Source organism: Palaemon carinicauda, chromosome 5, assembly GCF_036898095.1.
Source record: "Palaemon carinicauda isolate YSFRI2023 chromosome 5, ASM3689809v2, whole genome shotgun sequence".
NCBI lineage: Eukaryota > Metazoa > Arthropoda > Malacostraca > Decapoda > Palaemonidae > Palaemon > Palaemon carinicauda.
Genome location: NC_090729.1, coordinates 105,615,850 through 105,639,697, shown reverse-complemented (window position 1 = coordinate 105,639,697; position 23,848 = coordinate 105,615,850). Strand labels below are relative to the sequence as shown.

The following is a 23,848-nucleotide window of genomic DNA, read 5'->3' as shown; positions in this document are numbered from 1 at the left end:
GAAACTACTGTGAGAGTGTTATCGTGTTCTTTGACTGGCCAGATAGTATTATATTGGATCCCTCTTTGATTACATCTCCTTTTTTTTTTTGCTAACATAGACAAAGAAGAGTCTGACCTACTCTTTACGCATTCCGCTCTTTCCTCATACACCTAATAACACTAGGATAACTGGAAAAATCTTCATCACTCAAGGGATTAATTGTAATTGTTCAGGACCTACTTTCCACTTGGTAAGGGTAAAAGATACTTTTTAGCTATGGTAAGCAGTTCTTCTAGATCATTCCAAAATCAAAACATCGTTCTCTAGTCTTAGGTTAGCGTTTTCTTGCTTGAGGGTACACTCAGGCATGCTATTTTGTTTTCTTTTCCTCTATTTTTTCAAATGGTCTGTTGGGCTAGCTTTAATAGAAGGGGCCTAGATGCCTGGTGGTTTATCAAAAGGTTGCCTTTTCCCTTATCTGTTCCATTATCTTCCCCTTGGTATTCATTTTCAAAACTATCCTTACTGTCCTATCTTCAGTTGAAGTGGCTATCCTGGAGGGTGATAAGCATTTATTATTATTATTATTATTATTATTATTATTATTATTACTTGCTAAGCTACAACCCTAGTTGGAAAAGCAGGATGCTATAAGCCCAGGGGCTCTAACAGGGAAAATAGCTCAGTGAGGAAGGGGAACAAGGAAAAATAAAAGATTTTAAGAAGAGCAACAATATTAAAATAAATATCACTATATAAACTATAAAAACTTTAACCAAACAAGAGGAAGAGAAATAAGATATAAGATAGAACAATGTGCCCGAGTGTACCCTCAAGCAAGTGAAGTCTAACCCAAGAGAGTGGAAGATCATGGTACAGAGGCTATGGCACTACCCAAGATTAAAGAACAATGGTTTGATTTTGGAGTGTCCTTCACCTAGAAGAGCTGCTTACCATAGCTAAAGAGTATCTTCTACCATTATCAAGAGGAAATTGGCCACCGAACAATCACAGTGCAGCAAGAAGAATTGTTTGGTAATCTGTGTTGTCAGGTGTATGAGGACAAAGGAGAATATGTAACGAATAGGCCAGACTATTCGGTGTGTGAGTGTATAGCCAAAGGTAAAATGAACCGTAACCAGAGAGAAGGATCCAATGTAGTACAATCTGGCCAGTCAAAAGACCCCATAACTCTCTAGTGGTAGTCTCTCAACGGGTGGCTGGTGCCCTGGCCAACCTACTACCTAAGGTGAGTGTGGTGAGTCAGTTCTTCCATGTTGACCAGTTCTATAGGAAATTTTGTCTTTAGTTTATACCTTGTACTATTCAGTTATGTACAGTAATGCCTCACAATACAAAATCAATTGGTTCCATAGTGGCTTTCGTACCATGATTTTTTTTGCACTATGAGTCGTCTTTTACATGTAAATAGTCTAATTTGTTCCAAACCCTACAAAACACCATATTAAATTCTTATAATACTGCTAAACTCCACTAAACACAATGAAATACAACCACTTGGATCATTCAATAATAACCTAACCATTAACAACCTGTAAATTGAATGTATAATTAGTACAGACAGTACAGTAATGCTATAACAAATGGAAAATACAGTAACAAAAATGTGTAACCTTACCTTTGGATTGAGGCGATGTCCGAGAGCGAAGTGGTGGGGCAGCAGAGGAGGATGATAAACGGCATAAAACAATAACAAGTAGCAGAAAATATAAACACATTAATAAATGGCAGAAAACTTTAGCACCTAACTTTACAATGAACTTAAAATTAGAAATTTTTTGCCTTTTTCTAATTTTTTCTTTTTTACTTTGTTTTGTACTTCCTAAATTTAATAATTTTCCTCATCATCTTTCACTTTTCTTTTTTCTTGGATCATTTTGTTTTCTCTTGGCCTACTAGTACTGAAGGCCTCTTGAATAATGATAGCAATCAAAGGAAGCTTGTTTCTGCTTGCTCTTTAAGCTGTTTCTGAAATGACTCAGGCAAACCTGCTCAAGAATACGACCTGTGAAAACCTTCTCTGGGTGCCTCTTTTCGACAAGAGCTGCTATCTTCAGCTAGCCAGCTAGACCCTCCTTAATTTTTGCCGTTGTCAGTGAGTCATCCTACTCCTCCTTGCCACTAAATAACTGTTCCTGAATTATTTCAGTTGCACAGCCTCCAACTCATTCAGGTAGTCCGTCAAAAGTTCCTCTTGGTGCTACTCGAGGAACTCATTAATGTCATCCTCATCGACTTCCAGACCCATGGACATCACAAGTCAAACAATCTTGGCAACTTCAGATTGAGTAACATATTCAGGATTGTCATCTTTTTCGGCATTGGCTTCAGATTGGCCTATATGGAAACTGCATCAGGCTACCGCTTCTTCCACGTAGAGTTCAAGATGCACCTCGAAACTTCCTGCCCAGCTGTATCAATGAGGCATTTCACAACATCGAAATACTCCTCCTAAAATTCACGCAGGGTGAGGTTTGTGCTGTCAGTGATTTCAAAACTTCTCTTTAAGAGATATTTTGTACAGAGCTTCTTAAGGTTTGAAATCACTTGCTGGTCCATGGGCTAGAGGAAATGGGTGGTGCTAGGTGCAAGAAGTCTTGACGAACGAATAATCTGCTAGGATATCTTCCTTGAGGCCAGGAGGGTGAGTTAGGCATTATCCAACGCCAGCAGGCATTTTAGAGGGAGGCACTTCTCTTCAAATTATTTTTCACAGTTGGGCTGAAACAAAGATTTACTCACTCGGTGAACAAGCGTCTTGTTACCCAGGGTTTTGTATTAGCCCTCCAGATCACCGGAAGCTTCTCCTTAAGCACTTTGTGGAACTTGAAAGGCTCGAGGAGTCTATGAGTGATACACCAGCAGGGGCTTCACCTTACAATCCCCTCTGGCATTTGCACACAGTGCAAGGGTAATCCTTTTATATGCTTATGAACAGGTATCTTCTTTTCTTCAGCCATGATGTGTGTCCGACGAGGAATTTCCTTCCAAAAAAAAAGGCCAGTTTGATCACAGTTGAATACTTGCTGGATACGGTAGCCTTCCTGGAGAGTCAACTCATCAAATGTCTTAACAAAGGCTTTGGCTGCTTCCTGTTCAAGCTAGCAGCTTCCCCATTCCGCATCACTGGATAAACGCCAGACCGTCTCTTAAATTTTTCAACAACCTCCCCCGGAGAAGCCATGAACTCTGGGGGTGGCTGCTTCCATGTCCCTTCTCTTGCGTCGTCTTCCGCCTGAGCCCGTACAAGATCACCGAAAATAGTGCTGGCCTTCTGGCAAATTATCGTCTCTGCGATTGTCTCCAGCAATTTTCTTGTCCTTAATCCAAACAAGCAGCTGTCTCTCCATCTCATCATGGATGTGGCTCCTCTTGCTGGAGAAAACAGTCACACCTTAAGAAGGTATTGCTGCTTTCATGGCTTCCTTTTGTTTAAGGATTGTTCCTATCGTAGACGGATTTTGGCCATATTCCCTGGTGATCACACTTAACCGCATGCCGTCCTCAAACTTCTTGATGATCTCAAGCTTTGTCTCCCAAAAAAGGCATCCTCCTCTTCTTTCCCTGCACATCAGCAACTTTCTTAGGACCCATGGCCAATACTGTACAAGTTGAATAACGCAACAGGGTACAGTTCAGTAAATACGAGTAAAAGCATGAAAGCGAAATCACCCAAGCAAATTCAAGGTGAATGATGGCGCTGCCTAAACGAAATGATCGAGAGAAGCTTATAAGTAGATGCAGGATGGGACAGATGCTAACTGATAGGAGAGCAGGATTGTATGGTGATAACTAGCATCAGAGTAGGAAGATAACCAATGGCAGCAAGGGAGGATGGTGGAGAGTTAATGGCTGGTGGCTCGCGAATATTAAAATTAGTCTTGTCGGTCGGGCAAATCTCGTACCGTACCTCGTTTCATAGCATGAAACATAATTTTGTATGAAAAAGCTTTCGTTTCAACGAGTATCACTGTACATATTGTTTTTGTTGTTATTAATTTCAAGTTTGTTTACTTGTACGATGAGATTCTTTTTATTGCTTTTAATTCTTATTCTGTCTGGAGATATTGAGCAAAATCCAGGAATAGTGTGTCCTAGACTTCAGCTAGACTTTGCAATATATGTGGACTGCATGGCAAAATTAGAGACCTTACAGGTGCCTCTAGAAAGAATGATAAGCTATTACTTACTTTATATTACTTTGAAAGCAGTTTTTCTGGTCCTATACAGGAGGGGAACCTTAATCTCTACAGGACCTACAGAACTATTTTATCGTGTTTTTTCAAAAGCATTCAACATTTCACACCACATATTGCTGCTTTATTGTCAAGTCCACACTATCGAAGCACTTTGATAACAAGAAAGTCTTCAATGTCCTCTTGAAAGCCTTAATAACTTTTAGTCTTTCAAATGTCTTGTGGGAGCTTATTGTATACTTTCGTGGCCCTATATTTAAGCCTACAGTAGACATATATCTAGATTCCAATAATTTGTAACCATCTGTAACTATTCTCGTGTCAACACGATTTGTTGGGTGCACCATACGTAGCAATTCTCTTAGATATTTTGGGTGTCCAGTTCCGATATGATTGGTTATTGTAAATATTTCAAATTCAATTCTCGCTTTAATAGGCAGCCAGTGTAAATTAATTAGTATAGGAGTGATCCTTTCTTGGAATGGAACACCTTTTATCAGTTTTGCTCCTCTGTTTATGTTTTGTAATTTCTTAAGGAGGCTGGCCAGCTAATGCCATTTTTTTTAAAGGACAGGACACTCATACCACTTAATAAGGTGACTTAGGATATCTCCAAACTGCATAGAATTTCTGCCTCTGACCTTCAGTTTTGCGACGCCAGGCTGAATTATCCTGAAAATGAGTGTTTTTCAAATTCTATCTACTCCCTTGATAATTCATATTAAGACCTGGAATTACTACCCTGTATAGACCTGATGGAGACATCCAATAAAATGAATTTTTTTTTTCTAAAGTAATTTTTTTGCTAAATATGAATTTTTTCATTATGGTAAAAAAAATAAACCCTAAAAATCAGGGAAAAAACTAAGAAAAAATATGAAAACAAAATGGGAATAAAAGGGCACCAATAGATTGTTTTATAATGTCTTTCTAAGTTATATAGCAAATTTCAAAGCTATAACTTTAAAACTAAGGGAGAAGATAGAATTTGAAGGTCAATAAGTATAGTTCCTACGGGCCGACCAAGGGAAAGGCCCGTGCCAACAAGAAGAGTTGGCTGTAATACACAACGAACGAACGAAGTATAGTTTTGAGATACGAGCGTTCAAAGTTTTTCTTTATACTTTTTCAAAGGCAATATTAATAAATCATGATTATTATGAATTTTATGTTACTTTTGGATATTAATAAACCAATTCAAAGTTATTTATTATAATCTAATCGTAAATGAAGATACCTTTGCTCAATATCTTGCTTCTTTAGGCTTGACGGTCGCTCCTTCATCATCTCTCTCCTTCACTAACTCCGCTAATTTTGCCGATATTACCCACTTCTGAACTCTAATTAGAGCGAATTTTCTTCTTTCTTATGTTAGTGAAATGTTGAAATTGTTTTTCCTCTATGAAATGATGAAATTCTTACAGAAAACGAGAAAAAGACGTAAAAATGAGTGAATCTTAGAGGTCAATCTCAAACATGTACTCTCTATGACATCTGTGGTAGGACTGACGGGCAAAGGGTGTAACTCGTGGAATCTATATAGATACCATTGCTCACAATTCCTTTTACTTACAATGCAATAATTATCAAAATTTATGATAACAGAAGAAATACTAAATTTTCTTGTAAGGAAGTGTTTTTGGTTTATTGAGCTACTTCTACTAATTACCCTTTAACTATAAAAGTAAGAGTAATTTTCACAGAATATTCTCCATTGCCATACAAAGCTCAGTGAATTTTTTCAGGATTTTGTGTTTTTTTACCTATACCCCATTATTTTGTGATTCCGGCCGGGCACCTTAAGTTGCACTTTTGGTAAATTGTAATAGATGGAGTTCCAGTAGTCAATCCTGGTAATAACACAGTTTATTAAGTTTCTTTACAGAATGTTCATCCGTGTAATTCTTTATAAAAGTAATGATTCTAAGATGATGACAAGCAGTTTTTACTACATTATTTATTTGGGCATTGAAAGATAAGTTGCAGTCAAGAGATAGGACTAGAACAAACTTTACTAGATATCGGGGCAGAGTTGTTATTTTAGTTTATTAGAATATCACCCAAATTTCTAACACTTTTTCTTTCCAACCACCATAAACTCAGTGTCATTTTCATTTAATTCTAGTTGTTTGTTTACCATCCATTCCATAACAATGGCAAGAATGGTTTAGAGTTTCAGTAGTGTCATCTATATCATTTATGAAATAAAATTGCGTATCATTTGCAAATAGTTTGAACTTCACTCCATGCCTTTGAAGTATTTTTGACAGACCAATAGTATAGATACAGAATAAAATTGGGCCTAGTACACTTGCCTGAGGTACCACTCTGTGTAAATGTTCATATGATGATTAAAAGTTTCTAATTTGCACAAAATAGTTTCTCTAAACCAAGTGATCTTTTAGGTATTTAAAAGCCTGATTTTCAATACTGATGGACCATATATCATTTAGTAGCATTTCATATACAACTGTATCAAAAACAGCACTAAGATAAAATATCAAAATACCACATTTGTTTTCGTCCATCATTTCCAGCATATCTAGAACAAAACAGATAGATGTCCCCGTTGAGTATAATTTCCTGTAAGCAGACTGGTTGTCTGGCAAAGCTTTCATTTCTTCTAAGTGACTAATTAGTTGTTCAAGAATCATGTATTCTAGCACCTTTGAAACAAAGGATAGATTAAAAAACGAATTTTGACATAGGAAAAATCCATTTTTAGGTGAGATAGCCATGTCGTCCTGATGGAAGTTCCTCATTGGCAGCTTCTACTTGGGATATTTCTCAGAGTGATATACCAGAGAAATTTATCTTAGAGGTATCACAGAGTTCTTTACCTCCGGAGTGAGTATCCCGAGATATATCGTGTATAAATCAGGGACATGTTAATAACAAGCCATGGTTATCCTTCCCCGAATAGAGTTAACCTTGTCTCAAAGGATAAGGGATAGGGTAGGATACGTGGGCGAGAGAGCCGTTACAACTCCCGATCTCAAAGATGTGCTACGACTAACACGCTTCCTGTTGAACCATTCCAGGAGCAGCCATCACATGACGTGAGGTCCCACACTGAGAAATGGGGGGGGGGGATAGAAGGTAACGGGCGGGCCATCAGGAGGACTTGGCTATCTCACCCAAAAATAGATTTTTCTATTGTTAAAGTCCGTTTTTAGGTCAAGCCATGTCGTCCTGATGGAAGTGTACCAGAGAATTATCATTCTCAGTTGTGGCCAGAAGAGTTTTAACCCTGTGACTCTATAGATATAAGCATGCTTCCTACAGCATTGGTACTATGGTACCAAATGATGAGAGTAAGCGAGAAGTTTGTACAATGATAGGAACAAAGTAAATCAATAGCACAGTCCCACTCACTCAGAAAAACTTTGTCTCCAGTAGATGAAAAGACCTACGTCAATAAAACGAGGGTTAAAGAAATTTTGATACACCACATTTATTTCATATAGACAGCAGGTCCAAAGAATATATATATATATATATATATATATATATATATATGAGTACAGTATATACAGAAAACTTGAGTTTTCAGACCCCAAATTATAAAACCGAGTAGTAAGACAGTAATACTCGTGACAAAACAAGAAAATATCACCTGTAAATTGTTACAACATTAAAATGCATTTGAAACAAAAGATCATAATCCCCTTGCACAATGTAGACTGAAAAGTCCCAATTATACAGTCCAAACGAGTCCGTGCACAACACTCAAGAAGCTGGTTTAATCACACTACTAATGGCCACCACAAAATGTTTAACCTCTTTCAACTGATGTAGGTAATGTTAGAAGAACACTCTTAAAGATTTCCATCCTGTGTATGCCAGGCAGCCTGCAAAGGGTATAGATTGAAAAAAAAATTAAAAAGAGGCAACATTTCTGGGGTCATGAACCGCTGGAATAATTTCCGGGTCAGCCCTTCTCATGAAGTAGGTGAGTTTGGACCCTAGCTGTTTCAGAGAAAGGTTAGATCCTGTCGACTCCCCTTTAAAAAGTTGACCACCTTTAAAGGCTGGGCTCTTGGATAGGTAGGCTTCAAGGCTCTCCACGGGGCACAGAGAAGGGTCCTCCTGTAGTGGAACAAATTTCCAGGATCCCCAGAGTTTCGTGGGAAGTTCGTATTTCGCCAAGAATACAGGATGCGGATAAAGGTTTACCTCTTCCGAATCCGAGAATTCAATGTGGCCATCATCCCTTGAAAGGGCCACAATCTCACTGACACTAGCACCAGAAGCCAGAGCAAGCAAAAAGACAGACTTTTGAGAAAGATCCCTCAGAACGGCAGAGGCGTTATCTATCGAAGAGGCAAAGTGCAAGACTTTATCCAACAACCCTGAAATAGCCTTGGGAGGAGCATTGGATTTCAGTTTAGCACAAGCCTTCATAATCTTATTGTATGGCTCACTATTGAGTTCGATATCAAAAGCATACGTGATTGGTCAAGTTAGTGCAGACTTACATGAGGCTAGACCTTGATCGTGTGGTGAAATAAGAAAAGAAATACAGAAGTCCATAGAAATAGAAGAGGGCTGATGACTTTACACGAACGCAATCTATTTTTTCCAGGAAGACAAATATTGTCGCTTTGTGGTGTTGGACTTGTACTCTTCGATGAAGTCAATTCTTTCCCTCGCAACTCCGAATTTTCTTTGAGCTGCGAGGGCAAGAAAATCATTAGCTGAAGGGTTTTCGTTATCCAAGACGAAGAGAAGACAGTTGTCTATTAAACAACCTGGGACAGCATTGGAAATGGTAGAGGGATCTAGAGGGGTTTGAGTTCCTGAACAAGAGGGTATCAATTGCTCTTGAGCCACTTGGGAGCTACCAGAGCTGCAGCTGCTGTTCCTTTGAAGGTCTGCAGTTTGTTCAGTACTTTAAGTAGGAGGTTGAATGGAGGAAATAGGTAGATGTGAGAACGCTGGTTACAATTCAGAGACATCGCATCCATTCCTGTCGCTTCCGGGTCCAAGTTTGGTGCTACATATTGGGGAAGTTTTTAGTTGAAGCTCGTCGCAAAAAGATCAATTTTCAGTTCCGGGACTTGCTCTAGAATGAAACAGAATGCTTTTACATCCAGAGACCATTCTGTTTCCTGAGGCTTGGACCTCGACAGGGCATCTGCCGTCACATTGCAAACCCCTTCGAGGTGAACTGCTGAAAGATGCCATTTCCTCCTTTTTGCTAAAGAGAGAATGGCTAGGATTACAGGGTTGATCTGAGGAGTTCTGGAGCCCTGTCTGTTGACACAGTGCACTACTGAGTTGTTGTCGATGACCAATTTGAAGTATGATTTCGTCTTTGGGCATAGTCTCTTCAGAGTAAGAAACACTGCCATAGCCTCCAGAGCATTGATGTAAAACTTCTGAAATGCGATCAACCACTGACCCTGCACTTTCTTGGAAGAGAGTGAACTCCCCAACCTTGTCCCGAGGCGTCCGAAAGGCCTGAGTTTTATGGCGAAGATCTCTCCTAGCATTGGATGCCTTTTTTCTCCATGCTCTGTTGGCATCTTTGAGCCTTGCTTTCAGGATTGGGTCCATCACGGCAGCGAACTGTAACAACCCCAAGACCCTTTCTTGCTGTCGTCTGGTGAGTACTTTTGAATGAAGTAGGCACCTGACCAAGTTTGAGATTTCCTTTCTCTTGCCTTGTGATAGTGTGTGTGTGAGACTGTAGGTTCCAGTGAAATCCTAGCCACTGGAATTTCCGAGCCTGGACTTTGAGGTTGATTTGGAAGCCCAGAGATTGTAGTTAGTTCATGACCTTTTGGACATTCTAGCTTCGTTGCAGCCCTGACTAACCAGTAATCTAGGTACACCATCACCTGAAGGCCTCTGTTCCGAAGTTGTTGGACAATGGCCTTGACTAGTTTCGTGAAGACCCTTGGAGCTATACTGAGCCCAAAGGGCATAGCTTTGAATACGTAGGCCTTTTTTGCCAGTCTGAAACCAAGGTAGGGGGAGAAGCGCCGACCATTCGGAAGATGTAACTGGGCGTCTGTAACATCTATGGAGACGGTGTAGGCCAACTGGGAAAGTAGGGTCCGTATTTGCGAGATAGTCAGCATCTGGAACTTGTCGTTCAGAATGAATTGGTTTAGTGGGGAGAAGTCCAGAATAGTTTGAAGTGTTCGAATTTTTCATTTGCACGCAGAATAGCCGCCCTTGAAAGTTCATAGATTTTGTGCAATGGATGAATCCCTTCCGGAGAAGGTCCTGAATGTAATTCTCCCAAAAGCAGGTTGTGGGTTGAAAGAACCTCTTGAACTGGGGTGATTTCTGTCTCTATTTCCAGCCTAGCCCAATTGAGACTATGCTGTGAGCCCAGGGATCGAACTCCTATTGTCCCTGAACAGGTGAAGTCATCCCCCTACCGGAAGCTCCTCGTTGTTGTGAAGGACCCGCAACTTTAGACGTCTTGACTCTACTTCCTCGGCCTCTAGTTTGACCGCCTCTTCCAGTCCTTCTTCTGTTACCAGAGCCCTCCCTTTGAGATCGGGCGGGTTGAAAAGTGGTGGTAGCTCTCTCATACACCTTGTTGAAGGATGGAGACTGTCAAACATACTGCTGGGGGACCGTGTGCACAGTCTGAGGAATGGCGGCAACTGAGGCTGTTGCAACAGAAAAGGATTTCCTTCCTTTGAAGTGACTTCTGGGCTTCTTGCCCATGGGTTGAGGTCCTTCATTGAGGGTAAATATTCGTTTAGAAGAAATACCCCATTGTCAATAAGGCTCTTATTCTCCTGAGCCACTTGTCCATGACTTCTCAAGGAAGAGATCCTTCCTCCAGATGTTGGAGTCAATCTGTTTTCTGGGTTCATGTCTGATCGTAGAAGCAGCTAGGACGTGTTCTCAACATGGTCTTCTGGCTAGGACGAAAGCATGGAGACCCCTATGAAACATGATTAGGTGAGTTTTAGCCAAGACAGGGAAGAGATCAGATTTGAAATAGTTTTCAATAAGCATCTCTAGATAAGATTGGAAGAATAAAGAGGGAGAAAGTCTCTCTTTACCTTTCAGTTTTCCCTTGAATAGGGATTCGGGAATCCTAGGCAATTTCTCATCAAACTGTTTGCCTCCGACGTCTTTCTCTAGTTTTCCAACAGTGAATGTATGTTGAACGTCCTCCCAATTGTTTGAATCGTAAGGAAGGGCTAGAGAGACCGGTTTACATTCCTCTAGCACTGGAAAGGGTCTGTTCTCCCTTACTGCTTTCAATACGGCCTCTAAGCTTTTGTAGGCAAAGGGGAAGACAGTATCTTTGGGGGCCACAAAAGTGGCCTGTTTCCTGCTAAAAGCAGAAAGTTGGGTATTAGTGAATTCAACCATCTTTAACTCCCTAACCAAAATGGATTGAGCCTTGCCATGATCCAGAATGATGGTTTCCTTAGGGATCGTATCACCCCTAATGGACACTTCCGAGTTAAGCTTTACGTAACAGTAAGGATAGCTATCAATCGATGGAAAGAATTCCAAGTCCGAAACTGGCTTGGAACCCAAACCATCCCTAATATGAAGGAACCCTTCAGTTAAGGTCATCTTCTCAGTATAGCGCCAAGGGTTCTTAACTGTGCATTCTGGTAGGCTCAAAGCTGGGGGAGCCTTAGAAGGAGGTGCCTGTTGTAAAGCTTCTATCCTCGCTGTTAGATCTGCCTGAGAACGTTCATATTTGGCAGTCAAGTTTTTCATGAAAGATTTCATGGACACCATTAGTTCTAAATTACTGGGTAGCGAAGATTTGTCTAATATCGGAACCGGGGTGGAGGTGGAAGCTGGGGCTTGGGTAGAAAGTAAAGAGGCATTGGGAGCTGCACTCACCTGATGTACATCCAATGGCTTCCGTGACCAGCAGGATCCTCTCCTACTCTGGTGAAACCGAAGAAGTAGTAGACATGTCGTCCATGTCCAGGCTCATGACTTGCAGAGCGTCTCGAACTTCATCATCTGCAGGATCTACAGGTACCGGCGGGAGTTGGACTGTCAGTAACTGGTACCCAAAAATGGAGGACAATTCAGCCTTGGGAAAGAGGTCTTTCAGTTCCAAAAAAGGAAGATAGGGGGCACCTTGTTGAGAGTTCTTCTGGAAGCCTCTTACCCAGTGTAGGAGCATCTTCCGACTTCGATCTGGGATGTCTAAGGAGACGTCAGTGGCATATAAGCTGGTTAGAAGGAGATCCATACAAACCATGCAGTCAGTAGGGTCCCAGATTGCAGTAGATCCCTTGGAAACATAGCAACTTCCGTGTTTCCGGCAGATCTTGTGGCCACAGGGTAACTTGACCCGCCTGGTACAGGTGACCGTAGAATATTCCATGTCAGCAGCGACCTGTAAAGATAAGAAATGTAAATGAGTACCGGTACATCACTAAAATATATCTTCTTAAAATTAGGAAAAAAAATTTTATACATCCTATCCTAGATAATCCTACACCTAAAGAATGGCTAAATCTAAAATATAATAGAACACATGCCAAACAGCTCAGAAATCTGGAATGATTTATGAAGCATAACATAATGATGGTGTAATTGGAATATGAAGGAAAGGATCACATCAAAGGAACACCAGAACCTCCAGAGTATGTCTATCAGAGAAGCTTAAGAAGGCAAGTTCACTCATCATATTGCCTAGACCAAGCAACAGCTGCCCACGAGGTGGCAGCAGCTGGGAGGCGGCAACTATTTATAGTAGCCAGAAAAGAATTACCCATCAATACCCCACTCATGTCGACACAAGACGGCAGACGCATTGTGAAGTCCACAGGGGGAGAGTGGACAATCCCCAGGGAAGGGTCCACACTCAGGGGGGGGGGAAGTACAGGAGTGAAAGGCAGATAATAAGAGAACTAGCCAGGACCTGATTATTATCATCAACTTATATAAAGGGGGGGGGGGTGCAGCCCATAAGATAATGAGAGCCGTACAAGACCGCCAGGATGCTAAGAATTAAAAATTCAAAGGGTGTCCTGACAACCAGGCAGGATCCAATCAACCAACTCCAAAGAACAATGTTCCTCAGATGTGGGATAGGAAACAGCAGATGAATAGTCTAAGGTTGAAGCTGAGGCGGCAGAAGGGGTGACCCATAGCCAACACACAACCAGTGCTAGAAGTACTCAAGCTGACAAGACTGGAAGCACTGACAGAGGTGTCACCTCTGCTTAGATAGGCTAACCAGGCAAGGGAGTCAAGACTCCATAGTAAGAGGGATACAGCACAGGAAGATAGGCTGCAGACAGAGGACAAGCACTGCCAAGGCGGCAGAGGAGTGACCCAAGGGGTACCAACTCTGTGCTTAGATAGGCCATGAGAGAACTGTGTAGGCAAGCCTAGCCTACCTAGCGGGTGAGATGATTAGACTAGAAGAACATAGTTCTGGTACAGTCAGGTTATGGCCTAACTAGGAAGGGGGAGGGGCAGAGAAACACCCAAGGGTGGTCTCTAAGGCAGGAAAGAGATTTCAACCAGGGGAGGAGAAAATCTCATCTACCTAGGCCAGGAAAGATAGCCTACAAGTAGGCACACTAACAGGCAAAGGGAAAGGGGAAGGAGGGGTGGTGATGGGAGACTCAGAAAATGGTGAGGCAGCATGGCAGAAAGGCCCAACAGCAACATAGGACAACAATAGTGTCCCAGAGTGGTTGCCGTAATAGGGCACAGAGGACAAGTCCTCACAACCAGGCATAGCCTACCAAAGACTAAGAGAGAAACCTAATAATGGTTAAAGCGACACAAGGAGGTCTACTAGTTGGCATCAGACCTGGGGGTAAGGTATTCTAATGGATAAACATAAGTCGACACAGGGAACACGATCCTGAGACCTGTGCCGCCTCACCAAACATATAGGCTAAGTGGAAAGTGAAAAGCAGTCACCCTCAGGTAACTGAGAACACTATCCATCTCTCCCTAAAGGACCTTCAAGACCGCAGCTCCCAGCTGTGACAAATCGACAGCGTGGGAGGATAGACGGCCTCTCCCAACCCGTAAGGTTTGGTGAAAGAAGGGAGTGTTGCACTAGTGAACATAGACCAGGTATGGCTGCCGGCTAGGGTAGGCTACCCTAAGCCACTGCTGATAAAAAACACAAAAGAAACACCAAGGAAGGATGGGCAATACTATATACATACCACACTTTAGAATGATAAAATAACATATTCCTAAAGTCAATGACTAAAGAACTAAAAAATTTCTGAGTGTTTGACGACATGATAAGTAGCGCCGAAAGCCTGCCGGATTTGGAACAATAAAAGCATGCAACATAATAAAAGAAAACTGTGTGGAGACGCGAAATTCTCCAACACATGAAAGGGTGGATACTCAACTTAGTCGATGAGGATGAAGTTGAAGCAACCATGATAAAAAAAATCACTTAAAAAGCTAAGAAAACTAGCAGAAACTCTCAAAGCAAATGGCAAAGATGGCGCTACAAAGGGGACTGGATCAACAGGAAGCGTGTTAGTCGTAGCACATCTTCGAGATCGGGAGTTGTAATCGTAGCACATCTTTGAGATCGGGAGTTGTAATCGTAGCACATCTTTGAGATCGGGAGTTGTAACGGCTCTCTCGCCCACGTATCCAACCTATTCCTTATCCTTCGAGACAAGGTTAACTCTATTCGGGGAGGGATAACCATGGCTTGTTATTAACACGTCGCTGATTTATACACGATATCTCTTGTGATATACGCTCAGGAGATAAAGAACTCTATGATACCTCTAAGGTAAATTTCTCTGGTATATCACTCGCAGAAATATCTCCCAAGTAGAAGCTGCCAATGAGGAACTTCCATCAGGACGACATCGCTCGAGCCCAAAAGACTAACTTACACACAGATGAGTACTGTAAATGCGTTTGTTTGTTCATGATTGACTATAAATATAAACAAAACGATGGTTTGCATTTTAGGAGAGGTGTTTAGGAAAAGCATGATATAAAATCGCCTTTTTTAGTTATTTTGGATTTAAAATAACAGATATGACAAAAATTTATTAAAACTGGCTGTAATTTTAGGTCATTACAGAAGGAAGTATACAGTAATTACACCTATCCTGAATGTAATTTTATTTTAAAGTTTTTCAAGTTATTAAAACTTTAAAACCTTTTAAATGTTTTATTTTTCATAAGAATAATTTCATATTAGAAAAAAATACAGTATAGTACGTACAAAATATTGAAAATAGGTAGTAAAAGAGTTTGACAGGGTTAGTTGCCATTTGCATTGCCCCTAATGGAATAATTCCCATTGTGTATCAAAATCTGCAATTTTCCAGTTCTGTGAGGCTGTAGATCAACAAATTTCTCACATAATTTGGGACCCCACAATATGTTACTTTCTAATACATGGATATTGATTCCTTGAAACATGTCTATTGTGACTTAAATTTAGAGTGAAATTCATTGTGAAATCACAACTTTGAATGAATCTATTCAGTTAACGTATGTCCAAGTTCACAATCTTTGTCTATTGGGTTTACTCTGTATCAAATTATAGTGCATACCTATTGGCCAATGATGAATTTATCTTTGAATCACATCTTCAAATAAATCTGTTAACGTATGTCAAGGCCAAAAAATATATGTTAAGTTTGCTCTATCAAATTGTAGTTATGTCTAAGTCATTCTTAGTTAGTTATTTGAAAGAAGAGAGGGAGTTGACTGTATGAGGAGGCTCTCCTTTGCATTTTCCTTTTCTTATTTTTTTAGCACTGCCTTAAAGAAAATAAAGACACTGACTTAATTTGCGAGATGTTGATTTTGGTTTCTTTATGTGCACCTACCTCTCCTATCCACGTAATTAGTGTTTATCCAGCATATTCTATTCAGAGGTAAGGTTCATGGAAATAAACATGATTTTTAAACATCTATTATTTCCGTACTAACCTCTGAAAAGAACTATCAGTGCTTGAGTCCACTCAAATTTAGAATTCTTTACCTTGTTCCTGCAATGCAGTGGCCATCCTTTTCTTCCTAACTGTTGGGGATTGTTTTGGAGGCTAATTTTATGTTGGGAGGGCAAAAAGGTTAAATCATTTTTGGGCTTTATCTGGAGATCATCAAGTAGGCACTTGCACTTCATAGCTTGTTTTATTCAGAGGTAAGTATGGAAAAAATAAATTTTAGTTTGAAAAACATGTTGCTTTATTAATTATTAACAATCATGCATATTTATAAAGTTTTGTTAAATATTAATATGTAATGAAAATGAAAATTATATAGTATTTACTGCAAATGCAAGTTTCATATATATGCAGTCATAATATCTTTGTATACATAAACCACAAGGTAAGAGAGAGAGGCTTATGCTATTTGAAATGCTTTGTATATATGTTAAGGTATCCATCTCTTGGCCTCCTTTCTCTCACAAATATTTTGAACATTATGAGTACAGCCCTAAGATGTTGATATATAAAACACAAGAAATAGGAGATGAGTAATACAGAATTGCATAATAGGAATTATAGAATTTTCATGACTAAAGTTTACTCAAAATATTTTTCAAACAAGAGCCAAAAAGAAATAGATTTTTCATCATCTTTGAATGCATTTACCCATATCGCAATTACTCTACACACAATACTGGGATAAATATAAATTAAGAAATTACATACCTATCTGTGGATCTTTGACACTTGCATAAGGTGAGGGATCACTGTTTACAGAACTATAGAAACTTTTATAAGCAGTAACAGATGACTGTAAAGCACATTCAAACTCTGATGATCCATTGGGAAAGACTGGAGAAATATAAACAGAAGCTGGATCTTTGATTGCTGTGACCTTTACCCTAAACATCTCTGAAGGGTTACCGGGGAGACTAAGAGATGGCAAGCATACTAAAGGAAAATCTATTGGACTGGTTTCACCTTCGATTACCTGTAAAATAAGAATAAATGTTAAAACTTTAATTTCTAGTGGGGTCTAGAACACAATTTCTCAGCTTACATACTATATTAATAAAAGAGTTACCCATAAAATCATTTATCTAATTTAATAGCTTTTACTTCAAGATATGTGTTATAGCTTGTAGAATATTTTTGTTTTCATTAGGAATGATTTTTATCAAATACTACAACCTGCATATAAAAGTTATAAGTAGGTTGCTAATGGTCTAATTTCCAACGATGATTGTTTTTAATCCCCATAAAGAAGGGTTTAATAGATACAGTACCTTGATAAGCTTCAAACTACCGTTAGGAATGATATATGCTTTTCCCCATATTTTAGATATCTTACAATTCACTAATAAAATAAGTTATGGTCGTTGTAGACCTCTGACTAAATTTAAAGGAGAAAAGACATCGTATTTTTGGACAGTGGGATTTGGAACTCTGATCTCACGAAAAAAATTACGAGCGCTACCCACAATGCAGGTAGTCTACTAAATAAAACCGAATAGCTCTTTTCGGACAAAGAAATTTTCTGATGTAAATCTTACCTCCTTTTCCAATTATCTGACTTTGAATAATGTGTTTTATTTTCATTATACGAGGGTCTCATTTTGATTTCTCATTCTATTTGTATTATGTTATGCTATTTCCTGTATTGTATATACTGATACCAGTGATGTTGTGTGTACCATGATTACTAACTGTGTGCTTAAGGTTCTGTCTTATTGTTTGATCTCTTCTTCTGAAGGAGAATGTCAAGTGAAACTTATAAAGTAAGATATCTATGACCTGTAAACTATGATAGCTATGAATCATTGTATGATAGCAATCTGTCAGCTTTCTATTCTAAATAAGTTTGTGTTGGCCTTAACCCTTAACATAAATAGTAAACAAGGCTAGACTACATAAGATCCTGCATAGGTTAGGTAAACTAGACTGCTGCTAATACCATAACAACAACCAAACATTATACTTAAAAGTTATAACTCTAGCAACAAGCATGACACAGGCAAACCACTTCGGAACCAACTCGTGGTTCATACCATATACATAGAACAATATCTCACAGTTTACCAGTATCTTACAGCAACTCTCTAGTAACAATGGGACATGGCACTGGATAGGGAAGGATAGTGTTAGTGTTTCATCCTAGGTGACAAATGGAGCCAAACCATGGTTTGAAATCTCGTCACTGATTGGCTGTAGGTTCAGGCTTCCACCCTTCCCGCTCCCCGATGACGAAGCAAAACATTGCATTTGGCTGCGGTACATGATGTTAGTACACTTATAATATGATTCCGGAAAGGAGGTAGGAAAGACACATATTTGTGCATCCCGCCCAGCCAATTGCCGTGACCCCATACTGTAACTGATTCCAGAGAACCGTCATGGGCCCTAGGGGAGGAAGAACATACGTGATGGATGAGCCAAGCTTAGGCTTCCTTTAGGGAATTAGGTACAGTAAGAGGGGGAAGCTGAATTCATTCAGTGTATAAGAAAAAGGGGGATAAGCTAAGCCCCCTTATCAGATTAGGTCCCGGCAAGAGACTGCACATGGAAGCGCAGAATATGCTGGAAAATTTTACTGTACAACTATACATAATAGTTTTCAGTCTAGGGTATAACTATACCATATGTGTACTGGCTACTATCCATAGCTGCACAATATAGGTTACTGGCACGGGGCCGACAGGAGGGAGGAGTGACTGTCCACTGTAACGCCAGGATTGGTGGCTCCGGCAGCCTGGCGGAATGCCGGAGGCTTAACTAGCGCCGGCAGGACCCCATCAAGGATGGACCCTTCCCAGCCATCAGTCTATGTGGTAGAGAGAGAGAGGGTGACACCTTAGGTGATGGCAGATCGCCGGCAAGCCGGCGGACCCCGGCAGCCGCCAGGTGGCCGGCGACGGTAACCGACACTGACATCATTCAATGAGACAGGTAGGGCACCGAAGACTCTGACAGCTGGCGCCGGCAGAGTGGGGGGCGGCAGTGGACCGGCACTAGAGGGAGAGAGAGGGAAGGGTAATACCCAGTACCCAATCCAATCTTTCTCCGGAAGGAGTGTTCAAATGAAAGGAGGGGTACTCCCTTTCATCCAGCGGCAGAGAGCCTGCAGTCGGCTATGTTGCCAGTGGCGGCCCAAGGGAGGGCCGAAGAACACTCAAGAAGGGAGGTCCTCCGCCGGCAGACTGACCGACGAATGCTAACCCATAGTTCGACTATATGCGGGCAGCATAGCAGTATGGACTAACCAACGAAAGGACCGAGCCGAACCGGCAACCCACTGGCTCTCGGTGGCGTTGTAGGACGGCAGACAGGGCTGTGAAGGCTAAGCCAACACCAAAGGGATAGAGGGGGAGGGGAGAGGGTCCTGAGGGGGGGTGTATGGGGGGAGCGTTGTTCCCACCAGCACCCCCAGAGAGGAAGGGGGGTTCTGTTCAGGGCTAGCCTGTCTAAGTAGGAAGAGTCCATTCTCCAGCCTACGGTAGGTTAGCACAGAGTAGGTACAGCACTAATGTCATGTCCTAAACTATAAAGAAGCAGAATCCCATGGACTGCCTAACCTAGGCTAGGTGAGCTAGTCTCCTAGAGGAGGACAAGTCGCTAGGCCACAAGGAGGACGGGACTTAACCCAACCAAGTGTGGACTAGGGGGAAGGGCAGAGCCCCACCACCTTCACCCTCCAGCAGGGACCAGAAGGAGAGTACATTCTCCTAATGGGGAGCTGGGGGGCGAACGATTGGTACTCTGAGGTTCCGTCCCAGACTCAAAGCGCATGTACTATGGCAAGGAGTGGGGTAGGAAAATCCAAGCCTAACCTTACCCGAAAGCATATCGAGGTAAGGATGGATAGGATGTAGCCTAGGCTACCTCAGAGGGAGGAGATTACCTTAGGAAAGGTAACTGGGGAGGAAGGGAGTATACAATAGGTTAGGGGCAAGGGAGACGACTACCAATATCACAGAAACCCATTGTTTACTCCCTAGAAGGCGAAATAACATCTGTGCAATCACGGAATCTTGTTTGTATAAATGCCTATATCTTCATTTTATAAAAATAACTCTAGGAACACTTATTATATCATGCAAGAAGTAAACATGAACACTAGGCTATTGAGCCTAGGGGCTAGGCTAGCAATCCAGCATGGGGTAGGCTAACACAGTTGCCTAAACGAATACTAACACATAATATAACTAATTCCTAGCAATGAAGACTAAATAACTAATGAAGTTATTAGTTATAAGACCGGGAAGGTTGCTCTGGCTAACTAAATAAAACATGTGAGGCGAGCAACAGCGTCGAAACATGACGCCTCCGGTCGGGGCACAGCTTAGCCACAAAACACAAGATTTAAAGATAAAAAGACGTTACTTTACGGGTAGAACTTATTTATACAATACAAGAATATGGTACTCAACTTTCCAGAAGAAGGCGAGGCTGAAGATTGCGACATGATGCAATAAAATAGCGAACACTGGGAAAAAACACTTTGTCAGGAACGCTACAGAATCAGGAATGAAGTGAGCGGATGTGACGTAAACAATGATGGCGGCCAGCTATGGCGGCCATTTGTTTACATCGCTAGGTACCGTAACAGTAACGCAGGAGGAGAGTTTTGTAACGGCTCCTCCTGATACTTGCCACACTTCCCCCTCGAAGCGTAAACGCTATGTGGGGTGCAGATAGCTGTGTGGCGTGTCAAGCATACGTCCCGTTATTATACGATATCCTAAAGGGAAACCTTATGGGTACTCGCGCCAGAAGTTAGAATTCTGTGAAACCTTTAGTTTAATTCTCTGGGAATATCTACTGTAGTCATATATACCCTCAGGAAGCTACTGAAGGAACCTTCCATCAGGACGTCATGGCTTGAGCCCAAAAATCAGTTTAGAGAGTTTGGTGTTACTCTCTGGACATGAGTCATGGTATGACAAATAAACAATCTTCAATAGATTTAGTATATTTGAGAACAAAGCCCTAAGAAGGATATTGGGAGTTGAATGGCAGGACAGGAATAGAAATTAAATCATGAGAGATTACTCGAGTACACAATGTGGATGAGATCATGATGAAGGGTAGATGGAGATGGTTTGGGCATGCTCTTCGCACTCCCTAAGAGAGATTAGTTTACTTAAAGTTCAGCTGGGTTCTACAAGGTACTAGAAGAGTTGGAAGACCCAGACCTACATGGCTCAGGACTATGAAGTGCAAAGTAGGAGATGATGAATGGAAAAGAATTCAAGTAAAAGTTCAAGATAAAGACATCGGGTGATATCTAACCGAGGCCCTTTGTGTCAATAGGCGTAGGAGATGATGATATATGACATATCTGTTTTGATGTTGTTACTGTTTTTAAAATATTTTATTGTTAATTTTTTTCTTATATCGTTTATTTATTTCCTTATTTCCTTTCTTCGCTGGGCTATTTTCCTGTTGGAACCCTTGGGCTTATAGCATCCAGCTTTTACAACTAGGGTTGTAGCTTGGCTAGTAATAATAAAAACTAGGGTTTTTACATGTTAAAAATGTATGTCATAGGGATCAACTCTTCCTTTCAATTGCTGGGACCTTATAGCAATATTCAAAGCTCTTCAGGATCACCAAATACTGGTGGTAATGAAGACAGTGATGGTATTCTCGGACACCACTGCAAGCATTGGCGTACATCTAGAAACAAGGAGGAACAAGATCACAATCCATATAGCGGATAGAGGAAATACTATTTATTTGGGTAAATTTGAGGAATAATTCTTCTTCATAGTTAAGATAAAATCATATTTCTTGACAGATTAGCTTAGCATTAAAAATAAAATGTCCAATAGAATGTTCGCTATATACACTAATATGCAGACATGTTTGCAACCCTATTGAACAAAAAGATTTGTTTTGTTCACCCAAAAGCATATCTGGATCTTATAACTTTACACCTGCCTACATGCTTTGACAGGTGATACACAAATTCAGGGTTTCTAGATACAGCAGGATGCCTTTCACAGCTATGCTTTGGTCAAAGGGAATGGGCCTCTGCTTGAAGGTACAATCGGGCACACTATTCCATATTATTTCTCTTCCTCTTGTTTTGTTAAAGTTTTTATAGTTTATATAGGAGATATTTATTTTAATCTGGCTGCTCTTCTTAAAATATTTTATTTTTCTTTGTTTCCTTTCCTCACTGAGCTATTTTCCCTGTTGGAGCCCCTGTGCTTATAGCATTGTGCTTTTCCAACTAGGGTTGCAGCTTAGCAAGTCGTAATAATAATAATAATAATAATAATAATAATAATAATAATAATAATAATAATGGGGGTTTGGTGTGAAAAGCCAATTTCCTCAGACAACCTGATTCAAGGGTAATATTGCAATACCCTTACAACCTGAGTCTTACCGAATGGGATGTAACCACCATATCCTTCAAAGCAGATGGCTTTTGAGGCCCTCTAGATTGGCAATCATGTGCTCCAAAAGATGGGTACAGTATATTAAAAAACAATGTTAATTTTGATTGGTGTAAGTCGTGGAATTTATTAGTTACTAGAACTACTTATAATCAATCTTATGCTTTTTTGTTAAATTTTCTTTAATAAGAAGGGTATAAATCTATACTGATTTCTAGGCTTGAGCATATACTGTAGCATTATATTTGTCTGTACTGTACTGTATTAGCTCTTGTAGTGGGTGTTTTTGGGCCTTGCTAAAGACCTCCAGTATTATTTCTTTTTGAGGGAGAGACAGAATTTAGAAATAGTGTTACAATATTTAAATTAAAGAGTTCCTGTTTTGAACATTTTAAAAAGTTTTTGGTTAAGATCTCGCTGAAAAATATTTATTTCTGTTGAATTTACCATAAGATAACGAATTAGTGAACTGCAAGAAATATCTTTTATAGTACTCTTTGATGGCTATATGATGGTTTTATCTTTTGACTGATTACACATCTAAAACTGAATTTAAAGACTAAAGGTTCATCATAATTTTTTCATAATCCTTCTTTAAAAAAAGGAAAAGGCAATTAGTTCCAAAGATAGTTTTCCTTGACTGGTTAGAGTCTTACCATAATATTTGCATGAACATAGAGACATTAGAAATAATGTGCCTAGTTTATTTTGTGATATTAGAATTACAACACAACCTCTAAGAGTGCAATGGCCTTCAGTACTAATATCTAATCACAAAAGCTCAATAAGAATTGGATCCAAACCTAATGAGTTTTAAAAATTGGGGTTAAGGATACAGGAAGTAGCCTAAGCTACATCTCAACTATTTGCTAAAATATTCTTTTTTCAAAAGGATTTTAGCAACAGCTCAATGGCTTACCAAATCTATATTTGCTAAACATAACCTTAGAGAGTCCTAGTTTACATAGTCATGATTGTTGGACTTTAAGGAATAAATGGCTCCTAGGAATGTTCGTTTGATAACATTGTGAATTTAATTTGTCACAAATTATAGGTATAGTTCAATGGTAATAGTATTTTTTTTTTGTTATATAAATGAATATTTAGGTGATAAAAGTAATAATTATAAATGTCAGTCTAGAGCTTAGGGTACCCAAAACCCTAGACAAGTAAGGCTATGACATTATTTAATTGTTTATTGAAAACAAAATGCTCTATCTCTTCTTCCTCTGGTCATGAGTGAGTGCTGCTAAAGTGTAGACGTGTTTTGCGCGGAGCTCCGTTCAACACTCGCCCCGTGTCCTGTTTCTCACTTAGAATATCATTGAAAAGATATTAGTTAAACTTA

At 40.2% G+C, this 23,848-nt stretch overlaps 1 protein-coding gene across 1 annotated transcript in view; it reads right to left on the bottom strand.

Moving 5' to 3' along the window:
• The window catches only part of LOC137641382 (RING finger protein 17-like), a 1,982,860-nt gene that overhangs the window by 79,441 nt on the left and 1,879,571 nt on the right, over positions 1–23,848 (bottom strand). Inside the window, exon 33 of the mRNA XM_068373901.1 lies at positions 16,823–17,087. Within this exon, the coding sequence (XP_068230002.1) occupies positions 16,823–17,087 (265 nt within the window). The remainder of the gene's footprint in view (positions 1–16,822; positions 17,088–23,848) is intronic.